This window comes from Puccinia triticina, chromosome 16A, assembly GCF_026914185.1.
Source record: "Puccinia triticina chromosome 16A, complete sequence".
NCBI lineage: Eukaryota > Fungi > Basidiomycota > Pucciniomycetes > Pucciniales > Pucciniaceae > Puccinia > Puccinia triticina.
Genome location: NC_070573.1, coordinates 1250867 through 1262158, shown reverse-complemented (window position 1 = coordinate 1262158; position 11292 = coordinate 1250867). Strand labels below are relative to the sequence as shown.

Genomic DNA, 11292 nt, shown 5'->3' with positions numbered 1-11292 from the left:
CACTCAGGGTCCTTCCTAATAGTCTGGCTCTGTTTGATGGTGGACTTTCTCCCACTTTGAACCTGATTGTGTACATATTTTATTACCCATTGTGGAGGGCCATCCATGAAAGTGAATACTGAGAAGTTGAGGCGCCTTGTAGAGATGATTCTAGGCTATTATGAAGTGTCTGTGGGCGTGGATTACAGGTACCAGAGTGATTTCTAGAGGGCGTTTGGCGGTGATTCCTTCCTGGTGAGTGTCTGAGTGATGTAATAAGGTTTTGATTAGGCTCACCACACCGGCTTTTACGTTTCCCACGCGCCCGACCTCCCCTGCCCATCCCTTTGCAGACCCTGCCTCAGGCAGCATGCCCACTACGCCCCCTGAGACCCCCTCCTTGCCTTTGCTCGCTACACAGGCCACCCCAACGTCCTCAACGACCACATCTACCCTACTTAGCTCGCCGACCTGTCAAGCGGGCTGCTCACAGGCCACCTCTCTGCTCGCATTGATCGTCCCCTCATCCTCGACCTCAAACTCGTCCCCCGTCCTCACGTCGCCCTCTCACCCGCACCCGGCCACAGCACCACCGCCTACTGAACCTGGCCGATTTACTGAAGGCCCGACTGCACAGGCCCCTCTTGCCTGTCCCTCGCCTATCCCCGCCTCAAACTCATTGCCTCGCCCCCCGGCTCCTTTTACACCCGTTGATTCCCCCGCCAATGGCCAAACAGTCGCGCCGTTGCCACATCCCCCTTCCACTCCAAATCCCAACTCCCCGCCACCCTCTCCTTACTGCTTAGCCGCAACCACATCATCACAGTCCACCAAATCTGCAACGACACCATCCGACCCATTGGGCTTGCAAAAACGACTCATCGCCTCTGATTACTTCGCCGACGAGACTGGTGACGCCCTCCGCACTCCTGCCTGACCCGCCCGTTTCTGCAGCCCCCAGCAAACACTTGCCACCACACTTTGCTACATCCGCTGCCTCCCACCTGGGCCCCCAACCAATTGCACAACCTATTGACTTTGATGTGGCTGTGACGGGAGCGGTGACTATAGTTGATGACAACATTCCTCCAGACTTTTCCCCCTCAACCCAGCACTACTACAACAGTCTCGATAAATACCTTAAGCTCCTCGCAGAATACAATGAAGACGAATTGCGCGATGATGAAGCCGCGATGTACCCGTCCAGTATCACCAATCCACTGGCTCCTCCACCTCCCAACACTTCCAATTCCTCAAAGAAAAATAAGAAGAAGAAGAAGAAGAAATCCACTCTGAATCCCCCCACCTCTACCTAATACTATGCACACTCCGCCGTCCGATAACTGTGAAGCCCCCCTCGACATCGGGGCTCCACACGAAGAGTCATGGGATAACGTAACCCCCCGCGCATCGTATACTTAGCCTGAGCTGCTGCTTCCCTAGTCCGGCAGAGAGTCTCTCCTCTCTCCCGGCTAGGTAAGCATTGTTTTCATTCTTCTCTTCTCTTTTCCTTCTCGTCGCCTGTTGGTGTATTTAGACTAATAGAGAGAGTCTCTCCTCTCTCCCGGCTAGCCTCTGCAATCAATCCCCCAAAAGTTTGGACCTAGACATCCTTAGACGGCCTACCAGCCGATCTCTGTGCCTTTTCATCCATCTCATCAGTGAGGGTCCATTGGACCCTTACAATAACACCCAGAAGATCCTCAATCCTCAAGTTCACAACCACATCATTGGCCTCTCCTGAAGCAGCCCCTGACAATTGGAGAAGCCCTCCCCCTTTTTTTTTATAGGGGGGGAGACTGTGAAGCCCCCGCGCTCCGCGGGGTTTCACATGAAGTGTCACAAGGACAAACCTCGCTCAAGTATATCATTTTTCCCTTCTTCCACCTCCCTAGCCAGTAGAGATCCCTGCCCCCATATCTCTCCCGGCTAGGTAAGCCTTTTCCTCTCCTTTCCTTCTCCCAGTTGCTTCCTTCTCCTCTCCTACTGTTCGTGTACTTACTGAGAGATCCCTGCCCCCATATCTCTCCCGGATAGACTGTTCCCCCTTTTGCAATATATAGCCGGTGAACTAGAATCTCGACTTGAGGTTCCCCCCTCTGTGCCCCCACTCGACGGACAGTGAAGGACTCCCCTACTGGAGTCCTTACAGAAGGTGTCGATTTCGTCGTCCGAGGTTGGCGGTGGACTACGTGCAACTTGTTTGCCGGCCGCATTGCTGCTGGAAGCGGCTGCCGCTGCGTTGGTGGACCGAGTAGCAATAGAGCTCGGGGATCGGTTTACAGGAGCCATGGCGGAAAATTTGATGAAGGATGACAAGCTAAAAGATATTCAGGGTTATTAAGGTACGGATGCGAAAAAAACTATACACTAAGACTTAAACAACCAGCACAAACACTAAACAATATTCACACTACAATTTTCACTGCACACTTGCAAACACAACACAACACAATCACTAATTTAGACTTTCACTGAGGTTTCTTTGGAGGATAGAATCATATAAGACTTTTTATAACTCTGTAACTAAAAAAATTTGAGATAAAATGCTCATAACCTAATAGAGTCTGACAATGGGAGAATGTATTTCAAGAGAAATGAACAACGGGAAATGAATGAGAAATACAACAAGTGTGGAAACATAAGCTATATATATACATGTATGTATGTAATGGAGTAGCGCTGTCAAGTCAAGGAAAAGCATGTCCCATGTCTGTGGTAAGTCATGACAGCATGACTTACTCTGACAGTGTGGGATGTAACGTAATGGAAACATTACGTAACAGACTACAACAGGAGAGTTCCCAGGAGCTGTCCTGATGTCACCTGACGTCAAGTGACAATTGAATTTTCCTGGTGCTTATCTTATGATGCAAATCTTTCTTCTTGAGGATACTTGCAATCGGGCAAGCCAAGAGATGTCCGTGATGTTTCCACGGTGTCATTTTCAAAGCCAAATGGCGAACGCAATATTGCCAGTTGGTATTGACATAAGAAACGGCGGCCTCAATGAAAGCGAAGCGGTTACCCTTTGTGGTCCATACATCATGGACCAGGGTAAACTTGGTATTCATATTCTGTTTTTTTATTTGTTTTGAAAACGGCATTAGTAATTGTTGGTTCTCCGGTGGCATGAATAAGAAGCAACTCACATGTAACTCATCAAAGACAGAGGTCTTGAGCAGAGAATATGAATTTTTAGATTCATCAGCGGCCCATCGGCGACCATATAAATGAGCTTTCCGATTACAGTATTTGATGGCGGCCCGAAGATACGGGTCTTCTATGCGAGACCACGGCAAGGCTTGGCGAATTAGCCAAAGCATGATCAGCTGATTGAGAACTCTAACGTCAAAAGCAGGCCCAACGTTCATAAAAGCCGTGTGAGAAAACAGGATTGATTACGCTAACTAGAACCAGACCTTCAAAGATAATAAAATAGAAAGTTAGACAGGATAAGAAAAATCAACAAGATAATAGATGAGAAAAGGCATACCGCGATGAGAAGAAGTTTTAGGTGGGACAAGAACGGAAAGACTGAAGAACAATAGGTCAAACAATGACAAGTAGTAAACACTATAGAAAAAGAAAGAAGAAAGAAGGTCAATGAATTTTCTTGAGGATGAGATGGCTCTTTTGAGATCAATTGTTTTTTCTCACCAAATTGGAAAGAACCAATTGATGAATTCGAGTGAAAGCGTCGGAGCAGCAAGAATGATTTGCGTTGAGGTTGCTGTTGATCCGAGAAGAAACAGATGTTGGTTTGAGTTGATGAGGAGCAAGGTGAGCGAGAGGAGATAGAGAAGAAGAGAGGGAAAGAAGCAAAGTCGGAGGGATATTTTGAGAAGAGGAATGTTGACTGGATTTGAGCAAGAGCCAGGCGGTTGAGGCGGAGAGAGAGATAGCAGAGCGATGATGTGATGACTGTGTTGAGTAGACCGCTGAGGGGAGAGCTTGAGATCAAGAAGAGGCCGTCTTTTATAGCTGTGAGGTTGAGGGTTGAGTTGTGGTTGAGCTTTTGTTGTGAGTATGAGCGACGGCTGACTTGTGGTTGTTGAGAGTAGTTTCAGGGAGTCGTTTCAGAGTCCATAGTTGGAATGAGTCGGAGGAGAGTTGTTTCAGAAGTGTGAGACGGAGGAGACGAAAGAAGGAAAGGGAGCGGATGAGCATTGTGCGCAACAGAGCGGAGATCTTGCGCGACAGGGCGGGGATCACAGGTGCCAAGTTGGGCAAATTCCAACAAGCCGCAATAACCGGCTGTTTGACATCGCTGGAGCTGACTGCAGCGGCCCGGACCTCCGCAACCAAAGGAGGCAATTTGGCTCCTGCCAGAATGGCTTTCTGGCGATTGGGACAGCATTTAGCATTTTTCCCTTTCTGGGAGTATCCATCTTGATGAGCTTTTAGATTTCCTCGTGAAGATCCATGTCCCCGGCAGATCGCAGGACACCACTTGCAGGAGAAGCTCAAGGGGTTCTCCGGGCTGTCAGTCTTGTTGCACATTGGCTTTTCAAAGTAATGCATAATATTGTTGTACATTGATTTTTTTTTCCTCTTTTGTTTTTCTAGAAACAATCTTGATAGAGCCTTCATTGGTGTCTTGGTTGTAGTCATAGCCCGTTTCTTCTGTAATTGCCTAGAGAAGAAAATATCAGTAAAAAATAAACAAATTCATCAGTGTAAACATCAGGTGTTCTTTTCAAGAATGGAAGACAGTAAAAAGGTGAGACCTTTTTTGAGGGGTTTCCTGATTTCTGAGTCTTCCCCGGCTGACTTGGTTTGGCAGTTGTCCCGCTTGGATTAGAATCCAAAGCGGACGAGTTTTCCTTTGCGCCCAATTTTCGTGTGCATTGCTTTTTGCGATTTTTTTTTTCTTTCCTTGGACGGAAACCAAATGCCCCGAACTTGACAGAGAGGATTCTACAACTCTTTTTGAAGCAGCTGGCCGGGTTATTTTGACACAGGAGTCAGTTGGAGCAGGCACCATGCCTGGTGGAATTACTATTGAGGCAGATCGTCTCGACCGGCGGCGTTGGGTCTGTGATTGGTCCGTAATGTTGCCGGCATGGGAGTCACTCTCTTTGTTGAGGTTGGAACTTTGTACTTGGGTGACCATTGTAGGATGAAAAGGTAATAAGCGCTAAGCAGGTGATGAAGCTGGAAAAATTAAGAAACAAGGGAGGGCCCGGCGACTCGTGCCTTGGTCCACGGGCAACCAATATGGGACAGGTGGTGGCGTTTTCTGCCTCACTCCTTTGTATACAGGGGTAAAACATGTTGCTTGGCGGGTTTCACCCCTGTTTAGTGTGCGTAACTTGCAGTTAACGCATTGGTAACGCGCTAGTGGTTATCGTAAATTGTGCGTTACTAGTTATTGGGGTTAACGCTTTAACACAGACCAAGAAGTATACGATACGGATGATTTTTTTGTGTTGAGATTTGGGGTGGGCAAACTCCACATTTGGAGTATGGAGTGTTCAAGAAGCGGGCAGGGTGGAGCAATGTAGAACCAGGCATTACCAAGTACAACAGATTAAGAGTCTACGACCTACCAACGGGCTAGCCTTAATCACTTGACCTTCGGCACTTTTTCGACCCGTTTTATGGTCAATACCAGACGGGATCAACCGGAACTATCGGGACCACTACCACCCCCAACCCGAGCGAAACGACCAAAGCAAACAAAGGCTTACAAGGCTCTTCTTAAGCTACCACCATTACCCCCCTCTCCAGTTGAAGAGAAACCGGATCCGCTCAAAAACAATTGCCCTCCGTCTCCATTTATCTCGGCTATCTCGTACGTTTTTTCCAAGGTAGTAACCCGACACATCGACAATGAAGGACAAGCAAACTCGGCTCCATTTTTTCCCGGCTATTGGACCGTCCCAAACCCCTTCGGCTTACCCTTCACAGCCATCATCCCGGAACCTAGCTATCAACCTAAACTCAGTCAACCAAGAGGATTGTCTCCACCCCATTCCCCAACAGAATCGGAATCTCTTATATGACCAAGTTCGACAAGCAATTATTCTATGTCACAACCGACGACTAACAAGGTATCCCCAAGGAACAAGTTCCTACAAAAACCAAGTGTATACAATTCTGAAATCGAGCAGCTTACGGCGGACGGCTCCAATTTCAATAAGTGGAAGAGGGACCTCTCCCGTGTACTCCTCCTAACACTCAGTCATGCGGCATTCTTCAATAACCCGGACAACTACAGGAAACTTTTGGCCCAGGAGGAAACCTGCCTCCTTTACCTCATCCAGATTAGGGTACACAACGAATTATCTTTGCTGGTCAACAGGTACACGAAAGGAACCAAGGCGTTCGATGCAGTTCAAGCTAACTTTCAATGGACAATTTGATTTCGACAAATGGAACTTATCGATAAACTTCTTGAATTTTGGATCACAGCAACACTGGGTCGCTACGCTAACCATAGCGGTTAGCGTAGCGTAGCGCAGCGCAAATGCGCTATTTTTTAGCGTAGTGTTAGCGCAATTGCATGCATATGCGCTAACGCTACGCGCACGCGGTGCGCAGCTATTTTAGCTGATAGCGTAGCGTTAGCGCAGATGCGCGCAATTGCGCTAACGCTAAACATGCAGGGCGCAAAAGAGCGCGCGCTACGCTGCGCTACAGCGCCTTTAGCGGGAAAAAAGGGCTTTTTTTCCGCTAAAAGCGCTGTAGCGCAGCGCAGCGTAGCGTAGCGACTGTAGCGGCGCGCTAACGCTAACAAAGAATTGGCGCGCTGTTAGCGCCGCTGAAAATTAGCGTAGCGTAGCGGCGCTAACAGCGCGCTAACGCTATGCAAAATAGCCGGGCGCTTTTTGCCGCTACGCTAACGCGTAGCGCTGAAATAGCGTAGCGTAGCGTAGCGTAGCGTAGCGACCCAGTGTTGATCACAGGGCCAACGACAGACTCGTCCCAGGTACAAGGACTCTTCAACAAAGTCTTTGACGTCTTTTCAGATCTTAAGAACGTTCAAGCGGGCTTGTCGCCTCTGGTCGAGAGTCTATTCCTCCAAGCGATTGCGCCGGCTCCATTGACCAAGGCCCGTTCGCAACTTTTCCAGAACATTTCTTTGCAACTTGGGGATAAGAAAGATGTTACCGCCCGCGACATCCAGACAATCATTACATTGGCTTACGGTGAGAGCAATCGGTTCGATTCGAATCCAAGTGTATCTGTCTTTCGATCATACCAGTCTCCGACTGGCCCAGGAGCACCCAATGCCCAGCAAAGTGGCTGGTCATCAAATCAACAACATTCAACCCATCCGGTTCCAAGGAATACGTTCCAGACACCTCCTCGACAACACCAAGGGAATCAGCCTCCGCCCCAAAACAGGAATGTGGGGAGACCAGGAAACCCCACTGTTGAAGACATCTCAGCTGCCATCAACAATATACAACGAGGCAATCATGGCCCAAGCGACCCAAGGATTTTCAACGGCAAACCCTGCTCCTACTGCGGGGGATTGGGCCACTGGAGGTCGTCATGCCCAACCCTCCGCAGTGATGCCAAACTGCCGCCGCCCAACACCCCAATCAACGGTCTCCCCGCTTCTGGTTATGCCCGTCAGGCCGCACCCCCAAGAGACCCTCCTACCGGCTCGGATCAGAATGTGGCGGTTTGTTCGGCCGTGGGAGCGGATGCAACGGGTGCCGCCGGCAAAGGTGCGGTTTTGGATTCTGGGGCAACCCATCACGTGAGCGGCTCTTTCCATCTTTTCTCTAATCTTTGTCCTCTCCGGCCGGCGTTGAAACTGAACCTTGCCTTGTCTACGGTGTAAGACTCAAAAGTGGTAATGAAACCCTTTTGCTGAATGGTGAAGGGTATGATGGAGTTGCAAGCTCTGCCCTTCTGTTATCAGTCAACAAGACCCACCAAGCTCAGCTTGGCAAGTTTTATTAAGTGATAGGTCTGGTCTGTTCCAGATGAAATCTGTTTGACTGGCAACGTGTAAGTGTTTCAATTACTTTGTTATAAGGGTTGAAATGTTGTTATAAGGGTTGATTTATTGTTATAAGGGTTTTAGGATTTGAGTGTGGATGAGTGTTGGGTGACTTGTGAGTTCTGGGTCAGGAACTGGGGAGCAGGCCACTGGGGGTGGAGAGAGCTCCTTTTATAGACAAAAGGGGAGCCCCAAAGGGGCTTGTGGGTTAGGGTTTCAGCTAATCTAGACAACAGGGTGAGGGATTTTAGCTGGTGGGAGTAGATACAAATGATGCCATAACCCCTCAGGGGTGCATGAATGGTGTCAGAATATACAACAGAACATTCTAACGCATGCATGAGGTGACAGTAGACTGCATGAGCTGTCATACAGGGGGAATTAGTGTATACACAAAGTCTGAGGCTGCAGAAACAGTGTAAATGATGTCATACTATGTATATAAAGGAGTGTATGTAGTTAATATGTAATGAGTGTAGCCTGACAGGGAGATGGATGTTTTTATCCCGTGATATGTATAAGTGTACTACTGTGAAACTTGGGTTGAGGCAGGTGACAGCTGGGTTACTGGGGCTGGCCGTGTGATAGGTGTTTGGTGGGGTCCACAGAGGTGTAACTTCTTATCCAGCGGGGTTGTAATGACCGTTCCAGTGGGGACTAGGGGTGAAATTGGCGGTAGAATCCATTTCTGGGGTCCATTTGATGGTATCTTGAGGCCTAGTATGAGTAATTATGTGGCATAGAAAAAAACTTTTTATTTTTCCACTTTTCCGTCTACCACAACGGGTTCAATGATGGCTACACACAGTGGTCACCTGCGGATAACCAATGGGGATGGTACCCTAGCCATTCCAAAGGTTCTATTCAGCCCGGAAACTACCGGAACTCTTCTTAGTCTTGGCAAAATGATCAACTCGGGATTTCACCCATTTTTCCTTCCTAATCATAATTCTTTTGCCTCCATCACGGCTTGATACCAAAACCGATCGTGGATCATCTCTCCGAATTCATTCCATCTTATTCAACCTTTGGCTTTCCAAGTTTCTACACGCTCTCAATCACGACTAACTTCGCCTTTGTATGACTGGCACTGTTGTCTAGGCCATGTATCCGACCTGGTAGTAAAAGACTTTCTACGCCGTTTTGTTCCATCATTCGACTTAAAACATTGGCAACCTTTCATCTGCGAGACTTGCAAGCAGACAAAAAGTGAACACCGACAATCATCCCTCCCAGAAATCATACCCCGCGAAAACCGTCTTGATCTCCTTGTTACGGATGTGATGGGTCCTTTCGACCCAGATATCTTAGGACACCGATTCCTTCTCACTGTCCGGGATCACGCCACGACATATTCTTTTGTGTACCCGATTAAGTCCCGCGCTGAGGTCCCTCATATCATTTCCGCGCTTGTAAAAAAACTTGTAAACCACTTCAAATCCGCTCCGAAATTCATCCGGTGCGACAATGCGAAAGAATACACTGTCAAGCCCCTATCATCTTATCTCGAATCTGTCGGTTTTCAAATCATTTTCACATCTCCTTACACACCGGAGCAGAAAGGCGAAGCGGAGCGCCTCAACAGGACTTTGGGAGACATAGCTCGTTCAACTCTGACACATTCGGAGCTGCCTTCAAAGTTATGGTTGTACGCGTATTGTTGCGCATGTTACCTCATCAACCGCCTGTCCAATCAACAATGCAAAACTACGCCCCTGGTCCGACCAACAACCGACCGCTGATACATTTTACCCATTTGGATCCCAAGCCACGATCCACATTCCAAAGGAACGCCGACGCAAGCTGGACCAACAAGGATGGACTGGATATCTTGTGGGCTATCAGGATGACGAACGGGGGTGGTTCTTTTGGAACCCTTTGACTCAGAAAGTAGTGAACTCAGAGTGTGCAACTTTCATTGATTTTCAAGGGAAACCCATATTCCCCGTACCCACATCTCTTGCTAACAATCAGATTGTCCGTAGAGTTCTGACCCTGGGCCAAGAACGGACAAAGGAGATTTGTGAAGAACAAGATTCACAACTGGATTCATTACAAGCAATCTCCGACTCCGACATTCCGACCACTTTGAAAAATGCTCTGAAATCACCTGCTTCCGCTGAATGGCAAAAGGCGTGCATGTCGGAATGGGAACAACTCATGGACATTGACACTTTCGAAATTCTAGACAAAGACAAGAAACATTCAATCGGGACTCGTTTTGTTTTTGACATCAAAATAAATGCAGACAACACCATTAACAAGCTAAAAGCTCGGTTCGTTGTTCGTGGATTCAAACAACGAATAGGTAAAGATGTACGGTCAACGTTTGCTCCCACGGCTTCACTCTCTACTCTCAGATTATTACTCACTCTGGCAATCAAGCAACGGTGGACCATCAATTCTTTTGACATCACCGGCACCTTTGTTCACAGCCCCATTGAGGAAACGATATACGTCGATCCCCCCGTTGAACTCTTCCCACATCTAGCCGGCAAAGTGCTCCAATTAAAGAAGGCGCTATACGGCACCAGAAAGGCAAGTAGGTGCTGGTGGAAGCATTTTAAAGTATTGTTACACGGGTGGGGTTTCGAATGTGATGAGGTGGAAGAGTGTTTGTACCGCTGTGGTAGACAGAAAAGTGGAAAAATAAAAAGTTTTTTCTATGCCACATAATTACTCATATTAGACCTCAAGATACCATCAAATGGACCCCAGAAATGGATTTTAAGGCCAATTTCACCCCTAGTCACCACTGGAAGCACCCCTGGACCCCCTCTAGTGTGGAAGTTACACCCCACCAAACACCTATCACACGGCCAGCCCCAGTAACCCAGCTGTCACCTGCCTCAACCCAAGTTTCACAGTAGTACACATATACACATCACAGGATATAAACATACATCTCCCTGTCAGGCTACACTCATTACATATTAACTACATACACTCCTTTATATACATAGTATGACATCATTCACACCGTTTCTGCAGCCTCAGACTTTGTGTATACACTAATTCCCCCTGTATGACAGCTCATGCAGTCTACTGTCACCTCATGCATGCGTTAGAAGGTTCTTTTGTATATTCTGACACCATCCATGCACCCCTGAGGGGTTATGACATCATTTGTATCCACTCCCACCAGCTAAAATCCCTCACCCTGTTGTCTAGATTAGCTGAAACCCTAACCCACAAGCCCCTTTGGGGCTCCACTTTTGTCTATAAAAGGAGCTCTCTCCACCCCCAGTGGCCTGCTCCCCAGTTTCTCACTCAGAACTCACAAGTCACCCAACACTCATCCACACTCAAATCCTAAAAACCCTTATAACAATAAATCAACCCTTATAACAACC

The 11292-nt window shown here is 47.9% G+C and overlaps 1 protein-coding gene across 1 annotated transcript; it reads left to right on the top strand.

The window, feature by feature from the left end:
* Positions 1 to 349: 349 nt before the first annotated feature.
* On the top strand, positions 350 to 785 carry PtA15_16A138 (uncharacterized protein; the record flags this gene model as incomplete). The annotated part of the gene is made up of 2 exons (XM_053163798.1): positions 350 to 496; positions 567 to 785. The coding sequence occupies 2 exons, from the start codon at positions 350 to 352 to the stop codon at positions 783 to 785; spliced, it is 366 nt and encodes a 121-aa protein (XP_053027787.1).
* Positions 786 to 11292: the final 10507 nt, after the last annotated feature.